Source organism: Gavia stellata, chromosome 3 (assembly GCF_030936135.1).
Source record: "Gavia stellata isolate bGavSte3 chromosome 3, bGavSte3.hap2, whole genome shotgun sequence".
Lineage (NCBI taxonomy): Eukaryota > Metazoa > Chordata > Aves > Gaviiformes > Gaviidae > Gavia > Gavia stellata.
Window position 1 is genome coordinate 38,349,670 of NC_082596.1, and position 27,637 is coordinate 38,377,306.

A 27,637-nucleotide genomic window follows, 5' to 3' on the forward strand; every position below is an offset into this window, starting at 1 on the left:
GGTTGTTGCTGCTGCTGCTGCTGCCGCCGCCGCCGCTGCTAATGGAGACGGCTGCGGGCCGGAGGCGGCTCGGGGACTGAGTGCGTCGCGGGCGCCGTCCGCACACACACGCAGTGGAGGCGGGGGGGAAGGAGAAGGAAGGAGAAGGCTTCGTCCTCCCTCAGCCGTGGGGGTTGGCTGTCGCCGCCGCCCGGGCCCACCCCAGCGTCCCCTCGGGGGGAGCCTCCGAGCGGGCGTTGGGACGCCGCGGCCCTCCCTCTGAGGGAGCCCTTCCCCCGTGCCTGCCTCGACCCGGCCCCGCGGCCTCGCCGCCTGCCCCGGCCCCTCGCAGCCCTCCCCCGGCGGGAGCGGCCGGTGCCCCGCTCTCCCTTCCCCTCCCCTCCCCACCCCTCTTCCTCCTCCCCCGGCTCGATCGCGCCCATGTATGAAGGGAAGAAGACGAAAAACATGTTTCTGACCCGGGCCCTGGAGAAGATCCTGGCCGACAAGGAGGTGAAGAAGGCGCATCACTCTCAGCTGCGCAAAGCCTGCGAGGTGGCCCTAGGTGAGGCGCAGCCCGGGGCGGGAAGGGGCGGTCGGCGGGGGTCGGGGTGCGCTCCGCGGCCCCCTTCCCCCAGTGCCTGGTGTGCGTTTGTGTTGCGGGTGGTGGGGTGGGTGGGGAATGGAGAAGAGGCGCTTTGGGGCCTCTCTGGGGGGCAGAGGGGGCTGCCCGGAGGGCAAGGGCTGGGGGGAGGTGGGGCTGCGGGGTGAGCTACGGCACAGGTTTTGGGATCGAGTGGAGGATCTGGTTAGTTGTGTGAGACTCGGGGTGCGTGCCCAGAGAGGCCGAGGCCCTCCGGCAGTGTGTGTGCCCCTGGGCTGAGCGGAGAGCTTCTCCCCTTGCTGAGAGCGGCCCCTCCGCGCGCTGCCCCTCGTTGACAGTGGCGGTGAGGGCGCTGCGGCCCCCGGCGGGCTGTCCTCCTGCTCCCCGCTCGCAGGATGAATAGGCAGAGAGACAGAGGCTCCGAGCTGAGCTGAGCTGACCTGGAAGCAGACGGCCGGCGGGGAGGGAGCAGGTGACAGGCAGCAGTAAGGGAGGAGGGACGGGGGAGGAAGCGGGGGTGGTGGAAGGCGAGAGACAATAACACCAGGCCACGTCTGGAGCTGGTGGCCCTTCGGAGTCGGGACGAAGGCCTCTAGGGAGGAGGGCTAGAGAGGGAGACGATGGTCTAGGAGATGTGCGAGGGAGACCCTTTGCCGTGTCGTTACTGGCGGGGAAACAGCTGACGGGGAAGTGGGCTTCCTTAATGCATGGCAGAGTTGGTGCAGCCGCGGAAGATGAGTGAATTTTTGCCTGTTTCGGGCTGAAGAGGGGTGTTGGGTTCGTAGTGCAGCTGTGTCAGCACCACCTTGTCTAGAAGCATGAGGGAAGTACTGGGGCTGGAAAGTACAAAGCATCCGTATGCATTCAATAACGGCATAAAAGGAGAACTTGGGCTTTAAAATTCTGGCATGATCAATACAGGCAGAGATTAAACCTTTGTGGCAAAATATTGACATATTTACTGAAAGACTCCTGGAGAAAGGCCTGCTTTATTTAAATAATACATAAATGGATTATGTCACTCCCATTCTTGTGTAATTGTTTCTGGTTTTGGATATAATTATCTTGATTTTGTGCAGTAATAGTGTCTGTTTAAATGGGTTTGTTTAAAGAGATAATATTAAACTGAAACTTGCTTGTTTTAAAAAGGAATATAAGTAATTTCAAGCTCTCTGGGGTGTTTTTTGTCATTCTATTTATTTGCCTTTTATAATACTTTTCATTTAAAAAAAAAAAAAAAGAGAATGATCCTTTTCTTGTTTTCTTTGTTTGTGAAAGACCCTGACAAATGGAGGGGGAGAAATGGCAGTAGGTCAACTATTTATTTCTTAATAGTTCAGATAGATTGGAAAGTTTTTTCTTACATTTCTCATTTATCACTAGAATTACTAATAATAATCTTACAATTTAGGCAGATTGGATTAAACTGATATCCCTTTGGCCTTTCCATTGACTTTGGATTGCATATTCAAGTTAGAAATAAAACAGATAAATGTTTTCCTGTTATTAAACTGAATTTATATCCAGCCTGTATGTCATCCATAGAATTAGGCACTGGTATTAATCTTGTGTTTCTGCTGTGCTTTATTTCAGTAGCTTGATCTGTCTTAAGTATCATCCAGATCCCTCCAAGCATGGATCCATTGTGTTACAGAGATTATAAAGCAAGCCCTCTAGACTGTACAGTCTGCATCTTTTATCTTGTAAACTGATTTGTGCAAGGAGACCCCCAAGCACACCTCCCAGTGATTTCTATGCTACAGCTTCACTGAAACCTTCTCCTGTGGATCTGATTGCATGATTGGGGCTTAAATATGAAAATTATAACGGTGTGTGGGTATAAAAGCCCGTGAAGCAGGAAAAAAGAAATACAAGATTGTGTGTATTAGCCAAAGTGTATAGAAGGGCTTCATGAACTTGAAACATATCAGGTGTGATGTTAATTACCATAGAGTCTTACTGAAATCAATTCTTTTAGGTTGTGGCATATGATGAAATATATGCATGTGGCATGTGATGAAATATAGTTGGTAATTGTAAATGCGGTATGGTCCATTGTCTGGTTTTGTGTGTGATAGACTCCTAATTCAAAAGTGGTAATATGTAACTTCAATTGAGTAGTGCTCATGTCTAACTATAAAAAGCTCTTCAGAGAAAGGTAAATATCCTCCTTACTTCACATGTGGGGCAACTGGGTGTTAAAGCTGAGCTGTGATTCTCAAAGCAGAATTGGAAATAGGATGCACGTGTTGTGCTTTCTCCATCTAGCTTTTCATCTGTTGGAGAGTACACTTCAACTGGATGCTTCTTTGCCACCTTAAGCAAGCAGTACATACTTCTTAGTCCTTAGAAATTGCTTGATTTTAGAGAGCAACAACAACAATGATAAAACGTTAGAAAAATAGTAATTTAGAGTTAAGTTCAATTTGGAGTTAACTCTGGCAAAGTCTAAAGTTTTATTAGATTTTTAAAAATGGTTGTTAAATAAAAGGTAGCTTTTAAAAATCATGGCAGTAATTACACATCCTCAAATCATCATCATGTTTTTTTCAGTCTGAATATTTAATTGATTAGTCTTCACTGAAATTATCTCATGTAACACAAAACTCTGCCAGTAAGATCTTTTTTTCCCCAACTGCATGACTGTAGTAAAATGCTGCTTACTACTAGTATATCAAATATTCTAATTAGTAGTTGTTACTAATCCAGTCTCATTTTTGGTTTCTTTTTTTTGAGATGTTTTCATTTTTTGTTTTTTTTTTTTTCTAAATCCAGCATTGACATTGTTTTACATTATTTATATAAGATAAGCTGCTATTGAAGTATTACAGAAACAAGCAAGCAATGACCAGAAATACAGTATTCCTGTGCAACAAACAAATTAAACCTCTGCTCTTTGGATTGTGGTTGACAAGCAGTATTTTAAGAATCTTTAAGAATATCCCTTTGTAATTTTTAATCTCTATATATTTTCTTATAAACCTGTGCTATTGCATTCCATTAAGATTATACTTAATCTATTTTTGAGTTGTGAATTCTGAGGGCGAAAAAACCCACAACATTCCTGGTATATGTTACTGTGGAAGTCTGACCTCTGAGCAGGTTTTAAGATGAGGTCCTTCTCGTATGACCATTTTTCTGGGCTATTGGAAGATAAGAAAGCAAAGTATGAATTAAATATTGCAACTTGAATTATTAATGTTCTTTGGTTTTTAACAGGCACGAAATTAAGCCTGATATTCATATCCTATATCTAATGATTCATCAGGTTGTATGTGGATTAATACAGAATAGTTTACTCCAAATTTAATATATTTTTTCATGTAACATTGTCCTTTCTGAAAGACATTCTCTGTATGTAAAGAATGTAACATTTCTTTCTCTAGTCACCTAATGAAAATTCAGCTAATTTAGAACTTTGTGTTTTTTACTTGCATATCAGCTACTCTTAATCTAGGTAAGGAATTAGTTTATCATTAAAATCGTTGACTTGAAGAGAGCATCAGGCAGCAAGCTGACAGCAGGATTAGGTTTAGAGGTTCCCTTCCCAGTGAGTTCCCTGTACTGCTGTTTCTGTATTGGTTTTCAGCTATATGACAGTATAGGAAACTTTACAGTAAACACATTGCATTATGTATGGTCCATAAAAGGTCTTGAGGAAAAAAAAAAATTCCTCAGCTGAATATAAAATTTTTAATAGGCTGAAGAAAAACTGTTAGTGCTTTGTGTCAGAATCCAGGGTGTGGATCTGTCCGTCTGGAAAGGTGGTTTATAGAAGGACCAAGCTGAGCAAACCAGAATTCCTTGCTTCTTTAAGGGCTGCTAGTTCAACTGCAAATCACGAGTCAAGCAACAATTCTTTAAAACTCCAAACTGCAAATAATGTAAAATGGTACAGATATGTACCTGGTATGTACTTCAAAGCAAAGCATGCATGTGCTGCTTGGAGTTCTGGAAGTACTGTCCAAAGAGGGCTGAAACTCAGTTTTAAAAGGTTCTTCGATGCTCCTTGGATTGTTTAGTCTGTCATGTGGAGATCCTGCTAGATGATGTAGTTCTCATGCAATGTGAAAGTAACAGCTCCGTTCAGTTTGTGCTGCCATTACATGCATGTGTAGAATGATGAAGCAGCAGGATATAATTAAGCATTGAATCTTATTTTTTCTGAAAACAGGTAACATTTGGAGTAGAACTCCCCCCAGAAGTGGGAAGATTCATCTATATCTTTACCTACACAGATTTGTAAATGGCCTGGGGAGGTCTCACCTGCATAAATTTTTCTGTCTCTGTTTTTACCCTTCCTAGTTTCATTTTCTCATGTCCTTCGCATATATAGATAATCGTGTTCTACTGTCAGAATAAGCTAGGTTAACAGAAATGCAGAAATGCATGTACGTGTTGCAAAAGTTGGGTGCATTGAAAAAAACTTTCATAAACTAGCATAAACAGTTAAAGCATTTTCAAGACCATTATTATGTTACTCCTCTGGAATTACTTTTACTGGAGAAGTGTTGGATGAACTGAACTTCTGCTTGTATTTTGGATAATGCTGTTCTCAGTAGAATACCTTCCATCTTTCATCAAAATTAGTTGCCCTTTTTTAGAAGCCAAAGCCCAGAATTTTTAGAGTCTTTTCTATACTGAATACAAAGAGATCAATATTGTACCATTGTCTGTTGTCTACATGTGCTATAGGCATTTATTTTCACAATATAGAAGTCACCATTGTCCGTACAGAATTTATTTTCTGGTTGTAATTGTTCTTCTGAAACACTTATTTTGAAGTAAGCCAGCAGGATAAATGGAGATTTTTTTGCTAGTACAAACCAAGATGTATATTTAAAAAAAAAAAAAAAAAATTCCTAAAAGTTGCAGCTGCACTTCCCTCTTCTTGCTTGCTTTGCTAAGCTTGGGCTTTAACTAGCAGGGTTTCAGTGCGGTTAAGATCTTACGTACTTTTGCAGAGATACAAAACTTGGCTTCGTAACAGTAAGGTTTGGTTGGCCCCATAAACTGCTTTCCAGGTTGCCTTCTGGAATTGAGGTGTAAAGCGCCATTTATGTTGAATTTATGGGGTTAATTTAAGAGAAGCTGTGTTTAGTGGGAATTTTTTTTGTTTTAAATGTGATCACTTCTTGGTTGTGTAGAATGGTAACACTGATGATCTTTAATCTCCCTCGAGAAAGGGGATGGTTGGCAGGGTGCACATAAAAACACTTCTGTAGAAAACAAGGTAGATTGTATTAGGGTTGGAAAAATGTTAATGGAGAATGAGTATCAAATATTTGCTTTTTGTCTTGGAAGGAAAAAAATGGTATTTTCTTGAGATGGAACTTTGACTTCATCCTGAAATATGTCCTCAGTTAAAGCCTTTGATATTTTGAAAGTTTTAACATTGATTTTCAGTATCTTTTAAAACGTAATTTTGAAAGACATTGACATACCTTTGTGACACAGAGCAGCTTTTAAATATCTCTGTTCTGCTCTGTATTTTAGAGCACTAATTGGAATGTTGAAGCTTAAAATGAAAAGTTGTTGCCTTGTGACCAGAGTGCATCTATTGCTTATAATGAAATACCTCTACTGGCTTGTGGGGTTTTGTTCTAGTTGATCTTTTTCTATACCCTCTTCCAGTATATTATTCTGGTAATTGTCATCTTTTTCTCTCTGCTCTTGGTTCTTGTCTCTAGTAAACCACTCTCTCATTTTTTTTCAGGATGACAAGAGTGTCAGTTCTTGTGCATCTTTTTCATATACAATTGAAAAAAAATTAGCTTGGCCATTGATGTCAGATGTACATTCCAGACCTTTTCTGGAGTCTTTCAGACAATAATTGGTATTGAGGTAGTATTTTGATAATATGTTGTTAAATACGCTAACTTCTTTAGTTGTCAGGGAGGATTGTCACATGAGTGTTTAGGGGAAGGCATCAGCCAGTGGTGTTCTAGTCAGTCTCTCTTTCCTGTTTTTGGTCAAACTCCTAGCTAAAATCATGGACTCATAAAGAGCTAGATGAGGAAGCCTTGTCGTCTTTTGGGGCACCTGCCTGTCAGTTTTGGGTTTTTCATTGATGTTGATATTTTTATCAAGTTGCTTATTAGTGTACTTAAAAGTAAACGAATGCTGCCAGGAGCCTGGGAAGCAAGACCAGCAAACTTGTACATGACTCTCATTCAATTCTGCAACAGTCAGTGGTAGATCAGTGACTCTGACTTGAATAGGGGGAAGAGAATTTCGTGTTTTCTGCATCAAGCCAGGGAGCTTTCCTGTGTGATGTGTAAACTGGTCGTTTGCCGGGAGAAAGTATTTTTGTCTGGGAAGGACAGCTACTATCAGTGGAGCATCAGAGGCTGAAGTGACTTGGGAAACATAGCTCTGCAGATTTCAAGGAAGGAGAGAGGTATCAAGGAAATAGACAGAATTGAGTAAGAAGCTTGATGAAGCTTGATAATTTTTATCTGTTAGAGGAGGCAGAACTCTATTGTGTGTGTCTGAAAGCCAAAAATATGTGATCTAGCTGTGCTAGTCAGATGGATACAGACCAAGAAATATTCTGTGCATAGTTGGCAGTTATTACCATGTCCTTTCCTTGAGTAAATAGTAGAAGAAACTATAGAATCATAGAATTGTTTAGGTTGGAAAAGACCTTTAAGATCATCAGGTCCAACCATAAACCTAACACTGCTAAATCCACCACTAAACCATGTCCCTAAGCGCCTCATCCACACAGCTTTTAAATACCTCCAGGGATGGGGACTCAATCACCTCCCTGGGCAGCCTTTTCCAATGCTTGACAACCCTTTTGGTTGTCGTGGTTTAGTCCCAGCTGGCAACTAAGCACCACACAGCTGCTCACTCACTCCCCCCAGGTGGGGTGGGGGAGAGAACCAGAAGAGTAAAAGTGAGAAAACTCGTGGGCTGAGATAAAAACAGTTTAATAGGTAGAGCAAAAAACACCGCGCGGAGAAGCAAAGCAAAAGAAGGAATTCATTCACCACTTCCCGTCGGCAGGCAGGTGTTCAGCTATCTGCAGGGAAGCAGGGCTCTATCACGCGTAGCGGTTGCTCGGGAAGACAAACGCCATTACTCCGAATGTCCCCCCCTTCCTTCTTCCTCCCCCGGCTTTATATACTGAGCATGATGTCATATGGTATGGAATATCCCTTTGGTCAGTTGGGGTCAGCTGTCCCAGCTGTGTCCCCTCCCAACTTCCCGTGCACCCCCAGCCCACTCGCTGGTGGGGTGGGGTGAGGAGCAGAAAAGGCCTTGGTGCTGTGTGAGCCCTGCTCAGCAGTAACTAAAACATTCCTGCTTTATCAACATTGTTTCCAGCCCAAATCCAAAACACAGCCCCATACAATCCAAAACACAGCCCCATACTAGCTGCTATGAAGAAAGTTAACCCCATACCAGCCAAAACCAGCACATTGGTGAAGAAATTTTTCCTAATATCCAATCTAAACCTCCCCTGGCACAACTTGAGGCCGTTTCCTCTTGTCCTATCACTTGTCACTTGGGAAAAGAGACCAACACCCACCTCTCTGGAACCCCCTTTCAGGTAGTTGTGGAGAGCAAGAAGGTCTCCCCTCAGTCTCCTCTTCTCCAGACAGAACAACCCCAGTTCTCTTAGCCGCTCCTCCTAAGACTTGTGCTCCAGACCCCTCACCAGCTTCGTTGCCCTTCTCTGGACACGCTCCAGCACCTCAATGTCCTTCTTGTAGTGAGGGGCCCAAAACTGAACACAGTATTCGAGGTGTGGCCTCACCAGCACCGAGTACAAGGGTACCATCACTTCCCTAGTCCTGCTGGCCACGCTATTTCTGATACAGGCCAGGATGCCATTGGCCTTCTTGGCCACCTGGGCACACTGCTGGCTCACATTCAGCCGGCTGTCAACCAGCAACCTCAGGTCCTTTTCCACCAGGCAGCTTTCCAGCTACTTGTCCCCAAGCCTGTAGCGTTGCATGGGGTTGTTGTGACCCAAGTGCAGGACCCGGCACGTGGCCTTGTTGAACCTCATGCAATTGGCCTCGGCCCATCGATCCAGCCTGTCTGGATCCCTTTGCAGAGCCTTCCTACACTCAAGCAGATCAACACACCCGACATTTGGTGTTGTCTGCAAACTTACTGAGGGTGCACTCGATCCCCTCATCCATATCATTGATAAAGATATTAAACAAGACCAGCCCCGATACTGAGCCCTGGGGAACCCCACTTGTGAGCGGCCGCCAACTGGGTTTAAGTCCATTCACCACAGCCCTTTGGGCCCAGTCATCCAGCCAGTTTTTTACCCAGTGAAGAATGTGCCCATCCAAGCCATGAGCAGCCAGTTTCTCCAGAATGCTGTGGGAAACAGTGTCAAACGTTACTGTTAGGCATGCCAAACCTTTAAGAAAAATCAGATACATACAAAAAGTCTCCAAATGACCAGGGAAAACATAAAATACTTCTGTGGGATTTTATAGAAAGATAATATTGTACAACAACAATTGAACAAATGGTAGCTGGTGTGTTTTGTTTCTATGAAAAACACCTAGTGTCAGAACTTAAGAAAAAAACCAAAACCCCAAACCAAACACCACCACCCCCCACCCCGCCTATATATTTTATAGATATCGTAATGGAATGCGGGGCAGTGTTAAATAAAAATACCTGTTTTGAGGGATAAGGTAGATGATATTTCTTCTATGATACTTCCCATTTTGAGGTTAAATGTAAAAGAACTGCTAAAAATAGGCCTATCACGTCCCAAGAGTTTGAAATACCTGGCAGAACTCCCTTATTGATTTCTAATAGATCTTAGGACTCTGAGAAAATTCCAAAGGACTGGAAGACATCTGCTACTGTGCCAACATTGTTACAAGGATGAAGAGGATGACCTAGGTAATTACTAGTGTATTGGCCTAATGTTGATCCCAGGCAAGGTGGTGGAGTAGCTGATACATGATGTGAGTGAGAACAAAAATGCCAGTCAGCAAGGATTTCAGAAAGATTTTTTTTTTTTTTTTTTAATTAAGCCTTCTATCAGTTTTAAGTTTTTGGGATAGATTATAAGGCATTTAGCCCACATTTTAGTCTTCTGTAACTCTTGTGTTCTTTAGTTCTTAATTTTACAAGAGTAGAAGTAAAAACTGCCAAACTGGTAGGAAAAAGCTTGATAAAATTTCATTTTAATTGATAAATATTGATAGATTTTGTTAGCTTTTTTTCCCCATTTTTCATGTTGCTTCTTTCCACTGTAACCATGATCTTAGCTTTTAGGTATTCTTTTTGGTGTTGGGGATTTTGTTTGGGTTTCTTTGGGGGTTTCTGGGTTTGATTTTGTTTGTTGTTTTTCTTTTCTTCGAAGTTTTACATTTTAGATTTTAGTCTGGTCATATTAGTAGATGATGAAGTTTTAGCTGGGAAGCAGGAGCTCTTAAAAGAAGTCTTGAGGAATCTGAGCTTTTGGTATGATGCTGTAGTCAAGAGCAGCTTTGAAGCTTGGGTAGGGAATGTGGAGGTTATACTAACTCTGTACCTGATACAACTTTTAGACTAACGTTACCCCTGGTTTCAGCAATGCATGGGATTTATTATCAGTGAGACGTGATTGAAAAGCCATACAAATTAGAGAATGAAAAAAACAGCACAAGAATCAAGACATAAGTCTGTTGCTTCTGTTTAGACACAGGTAGGAAAACAGGGCTGATTTTCCTCTCTTATGTTGCAAATCTTCGTATCACACGTTCTTTTCCAAAAATGTGGTTTAATTCAAGCAAAAATGGTTTCAGGGATGTCTTACATCTGGCTGTGCTTTTCAGGAGTTTGTAAAAGGCAGTCACCCTGGATGCATCCTCTTAAACTGCAAAAGGGATGATTCTGTTTTGGAAATTCCTTTCTTGTTAATAAAAAAGTCACACTTGATTTTATGGGAGTTTACGTGAAACTATGTTTATACTTCCAAACATTATACCAAGAAGCTTGTGTACTTAGGGTGTTGGGGGGAAGAGGTGAAACCCAAATGTCTCAAATAGAGCTTTCATTTTGAGAGGGAATTTCACTTCCTCCACCTTGGTCACCTGCCCGCTGATTTTTTTACCTCTTCAGGAACGACAGATTGCCAAAACTTCATGAACTGAGTGGTCATTGCTGCATTCCGATGGTGTTTATTCTCTGAAGCAGCTACTTGTAGCTTTTCTCTAAGCTGTGATCAAATGTACTCATGCTAGTGAAGGATCCTAAAGCAGTAATGTATTTGCTTGCACCGTTTGATTAGATTCCCAAAATATCTTTCCGCTCAGTTGTTTTAATCCTTTTTTTCCCCCGTGATTTTTTTTTTTTGATCTTGAACAAAAAAAAATTTTTCAGTAGCATCTCAGGTACATTGTAAAATAAAAAGACAAACTCAGTCCTGAAAAGCAGATTTACACTTGACCAAAGTAGTGGACAGTATCCCCTGCCTAATTTGATAAGCTCACATGGCCACCTGTTTCACTGGCTCAAATTCTGTTTCCTGTAGGTATGCTGTTCTTGTTCTGTTCTAATATTATTTAATTTTTCTGCTAAACAGGTTTCATTCTAATTGTATTAATCTAAGTAGCTGTTTTGCCATGCTTGGAGAGTTTTTTGTTGTATTTTATCCGAGCTTTTTGTTTTAGAATTTATACATGCTCTAACAGCTGAACTAAATTTTAGCAAAACCGAGAGAGTGTTTTATTAAGACATCTAGGACATGATTGCAGTGGGCTTTTTTGTTTGTTCGGGTTTTGTTTTTTAATTGTTGATTTCAGTTCATAATGCTTTACTTCCACCCCCACCCCACCCCTCCCACCCCCCCCTTTCTGGTACTCTGTGTATCATGTGGTACAGGGTTATTGATTTTATGCTATTTAATACTTGGTTTTGTTCAAATGGGTAATGTCTGCTGTCCAGTACTCTTCAATCTTTTTTTCATTTCATGTATTTCTTGTGTCAGAAAAAAAAATTAAGATATTTTAAAGATAATTGAAAATATCCACCCTTGACATAAATGGGTTTATTCAAGCCCTCTTTTGTGTCTGTTCTTAAACATAGAGGTAAATAGGTTTAAAAAAGGTGATCCATTAGTAATACAAATTCTGCACTCACTGTATTTAGCACTTGCTGCTCTAGTAATTGTAACAGGTTTTGTGATGTTATTCCTTCTTTTCATTTGGAAATAAAAGTATAATTAGGTTTGTAAATATTTCATGTCAAGACATTTTAGCCAGTGCTGGATACAGGGGTGTTTTACTGCTTTATGTTTTTACTTGAAACAAATGTGGGACTCTTGAGCATCAGTTTGCATTGCAGTTAGTTGTCAGGAATGTTTGAATGACCAGCATGCTTCAACATTGCAATGCGCAGCTTTGCAGTTTGAGAGAAACTGGGGAGAAGATATTTTTAGACTTTTCAAACTGAGATAAAAATGTTGGGGTTTACTAAATATGTTAAATAGTGTTTTTTACTGCAGGGCTCAGTTGTCCCGTTGAATAGTTCGAGGTATGATTACAAAGTTTCAAATCTGTAAATTAAATAGTGTGGCACTGGTTTGATTTCTTGGTAGCTTCCCATCATATTTTAATTTTAAAACTACGCTACAAATTAACACAGATGTACAAAACAGTGTACTTTTAATGCAGCTAATAAGCATAAACTAATGGGAATGCCTTTTCAAATGAAGATGCTTTTTGCAAAGACGTGGTTCTGTTGCGTGTAAAACTAACACACCTGTGCATGCCTGGCAAGCAACCTTGCAGGTTGTAACAGCGTGTATAAAGGTCTGAGTGATACTATTGCATGGACCAAGAGTGCAGCAGCTGGCATAAAATTGCAAGTTTTTTCTGCAACTCAGGAAAGCTGGAAAACGCAGAGCCCTAACCCAGCTCACTTTATTCAGCTAACGGGCTGTGACGTCTGCAAGAATGCCATACTGGATCTTGTGCAGTGTACGGTAAAAGTGGATAGGAATAAATTAACCTCTGTTTTCATTATTGTGAAATGGAGACAGAACTTTATAACTGCTGCAAGTAAAATTGCTAGAATAGGACAGCTGCATTTGCATGAAAGTTTGAAAGCTGGATAAAGACTGCTTAAGTGCCTGAGAAGTATGATTAAAACTTTCTTCACCTGCAGAGAAATGAGACACTTAAATGTTTTCCATTTGTGATTTAAAACATGATGCTTTATTTTGTGTGATCATGTGTGCATAATTATGCATATAAATAGATCTTGAATGCTTAGAAATTTTGCTATAAAGAGAAATAGATTTCTTCTTTGGAATTGTCTCTAACACTGTGGGGAGAATAGACTGTGATGGTTAGTGATATTTGGGGGAGCCTTAGGTATGTGTCTTACATGCAGAAAGAAAGAGAAGAGGGGATAAGTTTGACCTACCTCTGTCCCTGAGTCTTAAGTGACAGAATTCTGCATTTGAATTATTAACACTGTCTTTTACACTGAAGGTGAAGCAGCATTTGGGCCATTCTTTCCTTGATCGCCTCCTTTTCACATGAAAGCAGAAGCTGCTGTCTGTCTGCTTGGTTGCTCTCCAGGCCTTTCAGTGATGAACTTGAGGCAGGTGGCATGGCACTAAGATGTTTCTTACCTCTACCCTTTGGGTGATTGATTCTTTTATGCTTCTCTGTAGTAGTTCACTTTAATAACACGCCTCATCTCCTCCGCCAATCTAAAAAATCCCCCTTCCCCCTGCCCAAAGCCGCTTTCTGAAACTGGACCAGAGGGAGGGGTGGGTCAGGGTGAAATAACCTCACAAGGAAAAGAAGGGTTTTACATTTCTTTTTTAAAGAACAGTGGATTGGAATTTTAAGGACCTTTTAAAACCAAGTTAGAGATTCTTCTACTATTTATTGCCAATATCTATAAAACTTAAAGGATATGTGTAACTTTAGAGGTTTATTTTTGTATAAAGCTTATACTTGTGGCAGTACATGCACTAATGGTTCATAACTCTAACTTATGTAAAAGAGCTCTACTTCCGCAGAGGTAGAAATGGCCAAAGTAGTTTTATATACAATCAATTAAATGAAATTAATAATGATAATAAAAAAGCCTTCAATAGCACAGATTAGATGTATTACGTGTAATCTAAAAGATGCCTGATGAGCATTGCTGGTGGTGGAAAACGTTTGCATTTGATCACAAATAGATTGCCTAGAAATAGCCACAGAGTTATGTGCTGCCTTCTGAAATATGAGGCAACTATCGTTATTTTGATAACAACAAATAGTTAGACAGACCAAATATCCTTTTATAATAGAGAAGGTGATTTTGAAAGTTCTTTCACTGACTGTTGTAGTTTATACCATCGTTTATTTAATCACATGTCCTAAAGTGCTCTGAAAGTAGGAGGGGCGCAGTCTCAGTGCAGTAGAAAGTGTAAGTAATTACTGTTAAATAAAAAATGTGTGTGCATATATATATATAGCACAAGTGATAAGACAAGAGGAAATGGTCTCAAGTTGCATTAGGGAAGGTTTAGATTGGATATTAGGAAAAATTTCTTCACCAAAAGGGTTGTCAAGCATTGGAACAGGCTGCCCAGGGAGGTGGTTGAGTCCCTATCCCTGGAGGTATTTAAAGGACATGTGGATGAGGCGCTTAGGGACATGGTTTAGTGGTGGATTTAGCAGGGTTAGGTTAACGTCTGGACTTGATGATCTTAAAGGTCTTTTCCAACCTAAAAGATTCTGTGATTCTATAAACCATTTGTGTAGTCAATACAAGTACACTTTTTCATAATAATTCATTATGAACTCGTGGATCCAGTAAATACTGAACTGAGTACCTTAATTGTCTTGTTCTTCACAGCTTTGGTAACCAAGGGTAAAAGAAGCACTTAGTTGTAACACAGTGTGCAACATGGGTGGAGTTAACAAAATTGTGTAGTGGTGACCTTTTTAAGTAGTTTTCCACTTGTCTTCTATCAGCATCTGAGAAAAGAAAGAGTAGTTGTCGTATGAGTAGTTGTCTTAATTTAAGCTGTGTGAACTTTCAGAAATATTTCTTTTGGATGTAAATAAAAGATAGGAGATGGAAAATAACGGTTTCATTGTATTAATCACCTAATGCATATGTGCTGTACTGAAGGCGGCCACACTGGAGCTTTCAGAGTACTGCAATACTCATAGTCTTACTTCTTGTGTTCACTGAAACATCTTAGCCTGAGCTGCTTCCTGTATCAGAATCTAATGAAGAAATCAGAACTTTAATGGTAGTGTGATTGCTTTGAAAGCTTTATTTGAAAGATCTCATATCAGGACTTCTGATTGAAAGTTTGAGCTTTCTATTACAAATACAAATTTTTGTTTGAGTGAAAATTACAAAGTTGATATGGTTGTAACTGTTTGGGGGGGCATACCATAGACATAAAAATAAACTTAAGCCCATATTTTTTGTTATCCAATTTTTTTTATTTTTATTTTTGTCTGTCAAATGTAGCTTGATAAATTTTATAGACAATCATTAAATTGTAGTCTCCTGGCTATCTTATATCTGGAAAAGATGATGGTTTTCTTAAGGTTCAGAGCTATGGCATAATGCTTTTTGAATTAGAAGGTTACCAGTAGTATAATTCGTGTATAGACTTACATGTAACCTTTAAAGTTTTAATGCTTAAAATGGGTAAGAGTCTTGCAGTGTCATGTGGTTTTGCTTCTGGTTTTTACATCCCTACTTGCAGATTGCTTTTGAAGTTACTGTAGTGATCAGGCTACCTAATGGGAATATGTTGGTGGTTTTTTGGCCATTTCTCAAGGTATCATGAACTTACAAGGATTTAAGTCTGAAATAAAGCTGAGTAATTTCCAACTTATAAATTACCTTTTAAACTATCCATTTCTAAAAGGACAAAAATAATTGCAGTCAGATATGTACAGCAAGGATGGAGGTTAAAAATAAAATGTAGATTTTCCCATATTACAAAGGCATCTTTTCATTTGATTCTAGCTGTTCTTAGAACTTCACACTGCACAAGAGCCTTATTGTCCTTGGTTGTATCTAGTCTTTGACAAATCACAGTACTGATTGATTGACAGAAAGGTATTTGAAACCTTCTCATAGACATGGAAAATTTTATAGCAAATGATTGCCCCTGTTGTCGGGATGATAATCAAAAAGCATGAAGGTTCCCTTTTTGCAGGATGTGGGAAGGGTTACTCTGGATTTTATTTTAAAAAGATATTCTAGCAGTCAAAATAAACACCTACTTTGAGATAAATATGCTCATATGCCTGGCTTAGAATAATCATCATTATATGCCAGGATTTATTTTATTCTATGAGTCTGTTCTGTATGTGTATCACACCTATTTAATATATTGTATGCTTGTGTTTACGGAGGGGACAGCAGAGGTGTAATTGCTTTTCTTACCTTGACTAAACTTTGAAACTTGAGTGACTTCAATGTTTGTAATAGTGGTTTGTAATAGCTGGAGTATGGAATAGGGATGCATTGGCATTGCTATACATGTGTGCTTGCTCCTGAAAAAAAACTTTTAAGAAAAAATAAGAATGTTTGAAGGATCACGTTACGTGACAAAGTATTACTGAAGAGGTGGGCTGTGTGAAAAGTGGACGTGCAGCTTTTGTTCATACTGCCAAATGATCCAGAAACAGGACTGAGGAACATAATGACAGTCTTGTTCTGCTGCAGCAGCCTGTCCTTGCCAGAATAAATACAAAGCATTAGTAAAACATTTGTTTCAGTCTTCAGTTGTCACCAACCAAGCAAATGAGCAAGTAGAACATAGTAGAAGATAACAGAGAAGTCTCAAGAAACAGTTTCATCAGTAGGTAACTATGTCAAAAACAAATGTATGCTTGCTTATATATGAATGCCGGAAGTCTTCAGAAATGGTCAGCTGAAATACCAGTGCTTTTAAAATGAGGATTCTGTCTTAACAGGCCAGAAATGAGGAGGGATAATCTGTGGAAAAGCCTTAATTCCATAGCATTAATGACATAGGCATGAATATTTAAGTTGCTGTACTTTACAGAAAGCTTAGTCATGTTAGGTAAATAAATACTGTGTTGACAGATAACATTCAATTAAGGTGTATTGAGCAGCTCTTGAGTCCTTCTCGAGCACTACCCAGGAATTGGTTTAAGATTCGTCTGTAATAGTGAGCATTCTCATCATTACGTGCTCAAACATATGCTAAAATATGCTCAAATTCAGCTTTGTAGTAGTCATGAAAAAGACTCATTAAAGCATGTATTTTTTTATTTTGAAAAGAGTAATACAGGATTGAGGACACTTTGAAGGGAGTAAAGTGCTTAGAGCTAACCTGGTGATTCTTTGTCATGTGTTTTGTTAACACTTAGAGTAAGTGTATACCAGCTATTGATAAAAGCTTACGAAAAGCCTGCGATGAAGTTGGTATGAACAAATAGCAGAGAAGAAAACACACCCATATCTGTATGGCTTGTAGATGATAAAGATGTGGACAGGCTGGAGAGGGTCCAGAGAAGGGCCACGAAGATGATCAAGGGACTGGGAAGCCTGCCATATGAGGAAAGGCTGAGACAACTGCGTTGGTTCAGCCTTGAGAAAAGAAGGCTTAGGGGAGACCTTATGTTCCAGTATTTAAAGGGTGGCTATAAAGAAGATGAAAACTCCCTTTTTACAAGGAGTCACATGGAAAAGATGAGGAGTAATGGGTACAAGTCATATCCTGGGGACATACTGATTGGACATAAAAAAAAAAATTTTCACAATGGGAACAATAGCCATTGGAATAATCTCCCCAGGGAAATGGAGGGTTCTCCAATATTGGACACTTTTAAGATTCAGCTGGACAGGGTGCTGGGCCATCTTGTCTAGACTGTGCTTTTGCCAAGAAGGGCCGGACCAGATGATCCTTGAGGTCCCTTCCAACCTGGTGTTCTATGATTCTATGATAGCGCAGAAGCATTTGGAGAATATAAAGATACTGAAGGAGACCAAAATAAATTATTTGCCGCCTTGTATATGGAAGATGAGCAAGTTTCCTGTAGTGGAATTACAAGGAATGAGTCAGAAAAAACCTTCAGATTGGGAATTTAAACCAAAGTTCATATTAGCTTGTTAGGTTTAGAAGTTTTTGAAGGGTCTCTAATCGGAAATTGCTGAACTGTTTAATAAAGTATGTAATATTAAAATTTCATTGCTAACAGAGGAATGGGAGGTACTAAATGTGAGTAGCATCAGTCATTTTGTTTGGTTTTTTTAAAAAAGAAAAAATTGTTAAGGATATAAGGGATGGAGAAATCTTGAGAATTTTGGACTGGCAAGTCTGAACTGTAGCAAAGAATGAAGCTGGTAGAGAACAGAATGGATGCATGTGCTGTGGTGAGGAAGAATCAGCACAGGCTTTGCAGAGGGGAAACTTACCATCACAAATCTGTAAGGTAGAGTCAATGAGCGTGTAGGTAAGTGTATGGTAATCCAATTTTACAATAAACCTCAGGCAGGTTGCTTACCCAAGGTTCCTGCAGGTACTGAGTTCTCAAGGAGTAAATGTTCTGTTTTCCCAACCGAGTGGTGTTACAGTTCTGTAGAGATTCATGCTGTTTTGGGGTGAATTGTGAGGTGATAAAGGATGACAAAAGCAAATATTTAAAAGAGTGAAAACAACCTGTTAAAAAGCCCGCAGTTGTGCTACACTGACCCACTTGCTGATAAAATGGCAGAAGTTAAGTGTTGATAAATGCAAACTAATCCGTATGGGTGGAAAGGGGGAAGTGGAGGATGAAACTGGTCTAAATTGTGCTTGCACAAACATGGGCTTTAAGTAAGACTTTAATCCATCGGGAGGGGAGAAAATTGGAGTTGGTGTGAATGGTTCCATGAAAATACCCATTCCTTTGTCAAAAAGACAAATAGGAAAACAATAGGGGGGAAAAAAAAGGAAGCTGTTACATCACTTTATAAAGATACCATGTATTTTATGTGTAGTTCTGCTCTCTGCTGCCTCCCAAAGAGACAGTGGACTTAGAAATCATGCATAGGAAGTCAAAAATGATGATTGAAAGTATGGAGTATCTTCCAGAAGAGATCAAGCAGACTATGCCACTTGTTTCCTGCAGGGGAAAAGAAGGAGGAAGATGGATGGTAAAGGAAGTTTGTCAGATTGTAAATGACATAGACATGAAGAGAGAATAATTGATTGTAATTTCTTGTAATGCAGATCTGGAGATCCTGTAAGGAACTCAGCTTATTTAAAGTAAAGCAAAAAAAAAATTACTTCCTGCAGCTTGTGATTACATTGATCCCAAACGTTTAAATGGTTTAAAAAGTGATTAAATGAAAGTTTAGCAAGGGTTGTCAAACCTGCAGGAACACTCTTTGTGCTGGAAGGGTACAAGCCACAGATGGCTAGATGCTGGTAGGGGAGGACTATTGCAGCATTCTTGCCCTGCTTTTATAATCTGCATTTACTATGCTGTTGGCCACTCATGGAAGCAAAATACAGGCTAGATATCAAGGGTTTAAGAAAAAATTGTCATTCTTGTATCTTTTTGTCCAATCCAGTCTGGTGTTTTTAGGTTTGATTTCTGGGTTTGTTCCCTAGTTCTCAAAGTTTACGTGAACTTTATTTAAAAATCTGGGATAGGGATGCTCCATTTTTGTTAGCATGTTTGGGCACTGATCTGCTTATGTATTTCATGAGACATTCGTTGTCTGTCAAGCTTGATTAGTTGTCGTCGTGCCTCTTGTTTGAAATTTATTTTCATTTAGTTCCATTATGTCTGCACTCTGTGGTGAAATAGCTTTTGAGCTGGGTAGTGCAAAAGTTTAAAAATGTCTATGCTGAATTATCTTTGGCCTTTTTTTATATTTTATGTATTAAAGTGTATGTTTAACTACAAAAGGGAAAATAAATTTGTTTTCTTAACTAAGTGGACTAGAGCTACTGAATGCAAATCCCTGTCTTATGATGTGAAATGATGATGAAAATACTGGTTTTCTGGGAATGGCATCATGAACTGAAGATACACTAATTCTGGAATTAAACTTTGCATGTAGGTGTAAAAAGCTGTGTTGTATTTGAAGTAGGAAGAACAGAATGCTTGTATGACACAAGGAGAGCTGAACTGAAAAATACGCTGCAAATGATTTTCCACTTTATATTTGGTTAGGCTTTAAAAAATTGATTCATAAATAAGCCAAGTGCATAAGTGAATATATAGTAGTCATTTTTTCTTTGTTTGAGTTCTGTCATGATTTATGTAAATACAGCACTTTGTTTATGACTCTAATACTGTTGTTAAAATGAGAGTTTTGGTGCTGAGGAAGAATTGAGAAACTGGCTTTGTGACTTGAATTCGTGTTATATTTCACTTCTTCTGTTACTAGGCTGTTGATTCTGTCATGGGAGCAGAAACTCTTGGAACAGGACTCAGTTAAAGAGTAAGATGCCTAAGGTTAGGGGCTTCATATGCATCAAATCTCTCGTACTCCATTGACTGTATTGATCAGCTCTCTGCTGGCTTTGGAGAATGCTTGGGCAAGTCCTGAAGCACACTGCCTTGCTGGTCTACTTCATAGCTTCCTCAGCTGTTGATAATTTGCACTTAAAAGAGGTGAGGCAGATAGCATGCGTGAAAACATGCAGGTTGAAACATCTTAGTATCAAACTGAATCCTACTTCGAATGTGACATTTTATGTTTCTAGGTGTAGGTTCTATTGAATGTTTGGGATGCTTTTTCAGTTGTCAATGTAAACAATTAAAAATGTTAATTAAAATTTAAGAGTTACTCAGCTACTTAAAAGACTTGCTTCAGTTAAGCCTTTTATTTATCACATTGTTTGACTGCAAGTGAATGCTGAAGAGATGTTCTTGCATAACAGAAGTCTTTTAGAAATGTGTGGAGTCAAGTCATAGAGAAGTCTAGATTGAACCAGGACCTATGGAGGTCATCTGTTGAAAGCAGGGCCTTAGATTAGGTTGGGAGCCCTGTCAAGCAGTAGTGCGAGTAATTCCAGCAGAGCAGACTCTACCACTTCTCTGGGCAGCCTGTCCACTCTGTAGATATTACCAAAGGTAATAAATAGGCACCCGCACATCAGACTGTGCAGAAATTTCTCTCTTACAGGGATGGATGTGGTAGAAGATTCCAGCAGTTATAATTGCAGAGGGGTGAGGTAATTGCTTACTATCGTGTCTTTGTTTTTTTGAGTTGGGCTGCTCGTGTTTGCCTACTTTGAACTAAAGGTCAGACTTAAAGATGATCTACAGAAAGAAGCTCATTGTGTCCTTTCAGATGAGTTACAAGTTGCAGGATTTTGTTCTGGATATATTTAATTTCAGATACGGTTTTTCAGGCAGATGGAAATAATTTGATTGAAAATGCTTTCCCTATTTCAAATGGAATTTTGTTTCTGTGAAATTTCTGACATCTACCAGAAACTCACACTTTTCCAAGCATGGTATGAGGGATGTGCTTGAGTTTCTGATCTTAAAAATGAGGGAAACTAACCTACTCTGGGGGTGGGGAGGGGAAGCCATGAAGAGGCATAATGTGCATTACCACAAGCTTCCTTTCTTCGAAGAAATGATGCTACACTGCTTTCATATCTGATAGTTTTCACCAGAAATGTCATACATAATAAATTCCTTTATTTGCCTGTATTCATAAGTTTCAATTTTAACTTCAAAATAAAAAAGAATCTATGTTGTGTTTGAGTAGATAGTTCTTTTCATAAAAATTTTATCAGGATGTCTGAAGCAGTAGTAGAGGCTGGAAATGTATTACGTCATGACTGAAAGTGCAATCAGAATACTATCTTCTGATTCAAACTATTAGTTAAATGCTTGTGGTGTTTCCTATGTTCTATTGAGTTAAAACTTCCTCTTCAAGTTACAGATTAGATCTAGGGAGTAAAAATCACATTATGTATGGAGATGGGGGGTGTGTGCATATATATAAAAAATCAAAAAATTTTTAGGGGTATATAGTCTTAAATTTCTACTTTCTACTATGAATCCAAAATAGCTCTATTGTATTCAGTGCTCAAAGAGAAAAATATAAAGACCTAGATCCAAGTTAATTTCTTAAAGGTTGCATCAGAAGCACTGAGGCTGCTTTTGACTTCTGTAAATTTCAGAGGGCAATGTATCAAGCTCCTGTGACAAATTAGGAGTTATTGATGATTCATCCTCTCTGGAACTAGGCAAACATGTTTCACAATCTTAAACAACAGAGCTACTGGTTTCCTTGTGGCTTTGAGGAAGCATAAACCCACCATGCTCAGAGAGTGTCTGCAGTCCTGCTCCTACATGCAGTACAAGCTACAATTCTGCTGACTGAAGCAAGTATTCACTCAAATGAACTAGTGAATATTTGAGAAAATTAATTGATAGCGAGGAGGACTGGATGTATTGAGTGTCTCCTCAATAGATCCTGTTGAGAATTTCTGTCAGTCCTGATTTTTCACTTGGGGGTGGGGGGAGTCGGTTTGTCTTGCGCAAACTGTTCTAGCAAAACAGGAGGAGTTACATATTATTTCAGACCATTAACTTGTATCATCCCTCAGGGCCTACCTGTGAATATAAATAAAATATAAAGTCTCACTTGTATAAAGAATTATGCAGATTATAATCCCTATTTTATGGAATTTATAATTGGTAATTAGTTTCTTTTACCTTGTTATGGGTTACTTAGATGTCAGTTATGATTCTTGGCAAAAATATTTGAAAAATCAATTATTGAGGCAGAAGAGCTGCTTTTTTTTTTTTGTCTCCAAAGACTTGCAATGCTTTTCTTAGTTCAGCATGTTGGTATTTTCATGAGAGACAGTTGGTAACAACCTTTTTGTATACTGATCTGTGTACCATTGCACTCAGTTGGTAAAATTGCTTTTTCTGTAAATTACGGTTATTTTAATCTGAATAATAGTAGTATATCCTTTGATCAGACTCTTCTAGGGGGTCTGCCTTAATTTAGTTGTTTCTCTGCAGTGTTTTGTCCTCCAATATTCTTTAGTAAAGAAATAAATGACCTCCCTCAACACACATTTTCATGTTTCCATCTTGAATTTAATTTTCTGTTCTTTCTGTGATTCCAGTCTGTTATAATTAACACCCCGTATTTCCCCAGCAGTAGCAGTAATCTTGGCTAAAGCATTCATTTTCTTCCCCATCCCACCCTTAGCCGCATGGTAAAACCAGATGAAGGAACTGATCCATATTTTTAAAAAAATGTTTTAAACTTTAAGTTAAAAACTTCAACTTTTACTTTCTTAATCCAGTGTTACTTTTCAACTGGTAAGTTCCCTCTGCAATTTTATAGCAGACGTTTGCAGACAGTTGTACTGTACATATAGATGATGCAGTCAGGAGGAAAGGGATGTTAAGTATCAAAAAGATTTGTGCTGTTTAACACATTGAACAACATTCGGAGTTTTTCTTGCTGAGTAGTCTTTCTTTGTTCTGAGTAGTAGTTGACTCATCTGTCTGTATAGGATATATATGCTGCTTGCTTTCTTTAAGCAGCAAAAAATGCAAAAAAGGAATAAAAATATCTGAATGAAGTTAGTTTATGCTGTTTTCAAAATGTTGTGCTACCTGCCTCTTTATTTGAATAGCTGTTGCTGTGTTTGTGTGCTGGGGTTGTAGCCTCTAGGATAGGATTTACACAACTCACAATAATTTTAACATAGGACATGAGAAAGAAGGGTCAGAAAACACTATATGCATTGTGAATATGAAGAGGAATATACAGCTGCAGGCTTCCCTCCCTTCCCTGTTAAAGAAACAATATTGTCCTTGCAAAACTTACTTAATTACAAAAAATACTAATGCTGATGAAACATAGTGGGTAAACTTCATATGGTTTTGCAGTATATTTATCCAGCGCACCTGTGGGCATCTGCTGCAATGGGCAGTTCAGTTCCAGCTCTTCTTTCCTGAAACGTGATACACATGAGGTGTGGCAACTCATGATCATGCAGCTCTACAGTGAGTTGAAATAGCTCACTGACCGAATGAAAACTAAAATTACCAAGCTATTTAAACTTCGTGCTTTGGCAGTGATTGTGTAAGGAGTGTGCAAATGAGCACAAAGAGACATGTGGAATAGGAGGAACCACCTTTTTCAGTGATCACCCTCAGTTGGACTGGATTAAAACATATTGGAAAACTGTACCTTTAGGCAAGATCTTTTCTATAGTCTGATTAGGTGACTATGTATTTGGTAAGCAACCAAATTGCTGGGATATTAGTGCACCTTTTCAGCAACTTGTGCCACAAGTTCTGAGTGTGAAACCAATATATGGGACTAGTGGGAGGAGGTATCACAAAGGCTGGAACAAGGTATTTGAAGGGTATGCCCTGCTTGATTAAAATACACGTAGATGGCTATCCTCTTCTTGTAGCTGTGTTTAAAGGTGTAAATAAAAAGTCTATTTCCATTCTTTGATTTTGATCTAAATATAAGGAATTTCTTTAAGGAGTAAATACACAAGTTTGGATACTGCTGGGAGTTTGCTGTAGATTTAATAAAGGATGGAGACCCATATAATATTGAGGGGAAGCAGAGGAATTTACTGCTGCAGAAAATGAGCTTTTCAGCCACATATTAGAATATAAATATTACTAATAATGACTGCAACTCAGTTACCCTTGACAAGGTGTGATCTATACGTATGTCACCCCTCCTCTTCTTCCCAGGTAGTCAGTGAAGCAACTTGACAGTAGTCTCGACTTGGTTTAGCAAGTAGAAAGATTATTACAGAAAACCTAGTCATAAAACCCCATTGGATTGAATGATTCTGAATGAATTTTAAGCAGAATGAGGCCACTAGAGTAGTTTCTTCTTTTGAGTAGATTTGCCAGTGATTCTCTGCTTGAAAATGTAACACGTAATGAGCTGAAGGAGCAGGTAGTAAGGTTGGCTGAGTGGAGACAAGTTGTGCATTCAAGTTTCTGAATTTACAGTGGAGTTGCGTATTCCCAAATAATATTATATCGTGAGCAGGGGTGGGGAGAAGCTGTAGCTCTGTATGAATGACTGTCTAAAAAGAGATTAAGAATAAGTGAGAAGGTTGCCTCACAGAAAGCCCAATAAGGACCATCAGACATATAGTTACTGTCTTTCAAATTTTAGGTACAAAAGTAGAGAAATACTTCAATAGGATTTGCTGCAAACCTTTGACATATTGGAAAATATGGCATGGGAAGTAACGACATATAATGTTCCTTTCTTATATTAGTACTCTCCTAAGAGGATTAGTGTCATCTAAAGTTGAAACACCTCACCTGTACAAAGTTTGTATTCGTTGCTTTTGGGTTTTTACTTTGTGTGTATGTACACATAAATATTTCTCTACACACTTCAAAAGTTACTCTGCTGTGTTTTTCTAAGCTAATGAGATACAACTCAGTATTTCAGTTGATCAGAGGGTTTTCGGAGTTTTGTAGAGCACAACAGGGAGGATCTATACAGAATTTCATGAAGAGTTGTCAGACTCAAAATACAACTGCTGTTTGTTTGGAATGCTGCTTCTTAAGTAGCGTGATTAGTCTGTGCTTCTGTAGTTATTCCTTCAATACCTGTAAACATGAAGTTGCAGCAGCATAATACATTGGAATGGAAAGCAAGTGGAAGTGTTCAGATATACTCTTGAGGTTGTTTTGTTTGTCTGTACAAGAATTATTTGCTATTATGTAAATGCTACATGAAGACCACAGCAGTAACTTTCTTGAATCTGCTCCTTTCTGTCCACGTGACATAGATGTGTGAGCTATAATCTTGCAGATAGAGGAAACTAAGTAGAATGAAAGGTTAATTGACCCCAGCAAATAACAGCAGTCATAAAAACAGATGTGTAAACAAACTATAACTGAGGGTCTACGCTAAAGTCTGGGCTCAGGAATTTTGAAGGGAAAGAAACACTCTACAATGGCGAGAATGTACATAGGTGAAATTCACACTTTGATGCTATATGTGCTTGCGCCTGTGTCTCTATTTCTTCCAATCCTGTTTCTCTTTAGGTTAGCTTCCTGGATTAAAACAAAGAACAAAAACTGCACCCCTAAAGGCCCAGTGCTGCAATCAGCCTCTTCTTGGACTCCCACAACTAGGTTTTTTTTGTCCATCTTGCAGTCATTGTGTTCAGGAGGATTTGAGGGAGGCGAGGATAGATCTCTGTGAATCCTAGAAGGTCTGATGGAGAAAGCCGTTCATAGGGTTTACAGGAAGACACAGTGCTATGATACGTATCTTGGGAATTCCATTTAAGGAACAATTTCAGCTTTCACAGTGAATGTTTTTTTTTCTGCAGGCTACCTAAAATACTGATCATTTCAGTGCTATCTTCCTATAATGAATTTGCATACACTATTAGCAGTTTTAGGCAACCTGATTTGATAATTAGGGGAATAACAGTATTGAACTAAACTGTTTAATTATTCTATGGTAATTTGAGATTCCAATGAGGAATTTTATAAAGCTTTTATTTTTTGTCTGCTTGCTGTTTACATACACTGGTACAGAATAATGTTGAAGATAGATATATTAAAAGTTACTGAAAGTTAATTACACTGCTACAGTTAAAGAAATGGGAGAGGAAAATACCATAATCTAAATTTGCTAGTTACTCTTCTCCATACAACTTCAGCACAAGAAAACATATTGAAACGGGAGTAGTTCATAGTTTAGAAGTAGTGAGTGAGGCAGAGACTCTGTCAGAGCAAAAAGAGTGGTCAGCTGGAAGTGTGGAGAAAATGTCTATGCGGGGTGTGTGCTTGACACTGTCTCTTAGAAAATCCTCAGCTTTGTGGAAGACTTGTAAGGGGTTTAGATGTTAGGAACAACATCTTTAGGTGAGAGCAAGTGCCAAATTTGCAGCATGTATTTTTACATAAACTTGCTGTTTTTTCTTAGACATACTGACTGGGCAGAAGTTGCCCACAGAGATCATTTCTGGATCATAATTGTCTGAATGCAAGGGACCTGGAGTTGAAAATGGCTGTGTGTTTCTCCAGTTCTATTGTTGTTCTATTGTTCTATTGTTTGCTCTTGTTTTTTAATACAATTCTGATGTGAGAATGGAAAAATACAATGTGAGGTATGTATTAAATGCTTTTAAGTGTGTGGGGTTTTTTCCTAGCATCATACTGTGTAATGAACTTGTAAAGTATTTTTCCATTTTAAGGTAAATAGTTTGCCCTTTTCCCAATACCAAGCTCCATAAGAATTCTTTTCCCTGTAACCTAACCCAACGTATGACTTGATGTTGAGCTGATGCAATAGAACTTAGCTCTGTGTAGTATTCCTGAAGGTAACCATTTAGTTATCACCTACTTGATTATAAAGTTATCCTTTACTTCTGCCAAAGTATAACTGTAGAATATTTATACTTGACATGATATTACGGCATATTTAGGTAACCAGAAGGAAATACTACCTGAAGATAACCTAGATGAGAGGGTCTATTTCAGATGTAAGGGGATGTTGGTATAGGAGCCAAGGGAATAGTTCAGTCATGAACAAATTTAAAGTGGTAATTAGAGATACCATTCAGTGTAGTGAAGGTTTAAATCATTGTTTGAATTGGATTAGTGCAGCAAACAGTGAATTAGTTCTAAGTTGGAGTTTGATCAGCATTATAGACCAGTTAAGACCATATTGCCCACAGCACCTACTTGGCCCATTTTGACCTTTCTGCTTAGGTGTTACCTGTTGTCATTATAGAGACAGTTGTTAGTTTTACAGTCACAAATGACGTTAGCTGGTTATAAGGTGTTAAAGGGAGAAAAAGAAAGCTAGAAAGTAATTTGTTTTTTTCATACTATAGAAACTGTGAGTAGTCTGAAGAGGGCAAGGAAAAATGTTCAAATGACATGCTGAAATAGTGAATTAAAGTTGGAGAGGTGAGAATGGAATTATGGATACCTGTTGCCGTGGTTTACCTCCAGCCAGCAGCTAAGCTTCACACAGCCGCTTGCTGGCTGGTATTGGGGAAAGAATTGGAAGGGTAAAAGTGTGAAAACTTTGGGTTGAGATAGACAGGTTAATAAGAAAAAAAAAAAAGGGGGCGCGGGGGACAAC

At 39.1% G+C, this 27,637-nt stretch overlaps 1 protein-coding gene across 4 annotated transcripts in view; it reads left to right on the forward strand.

Moving 5' to 3' along the window:
• The first annotated feature begins 420 nt into the window (after positions 1–420).
• ARFGEF1 (ADP ribosylation factor guanine nucleotide exchange factor 1) overlaps positions 421–27,637 on the forward strand; it is a 98,767-nt gene continuing 71,550 nt past the window's right edge. For all 4 annotated transcript variants that reach the window (XM_059815801.1, XM_059815800.1, XM_059815802.1 and 1 more), the window contains exon 1: positions 421–544. In XM_059815801.1, the coding sequence (XP_059671784.1) occupies positions 421–544 (124 nt within the window). The remainder of the gene's footprint in view (positions 545–27,637) is intronic.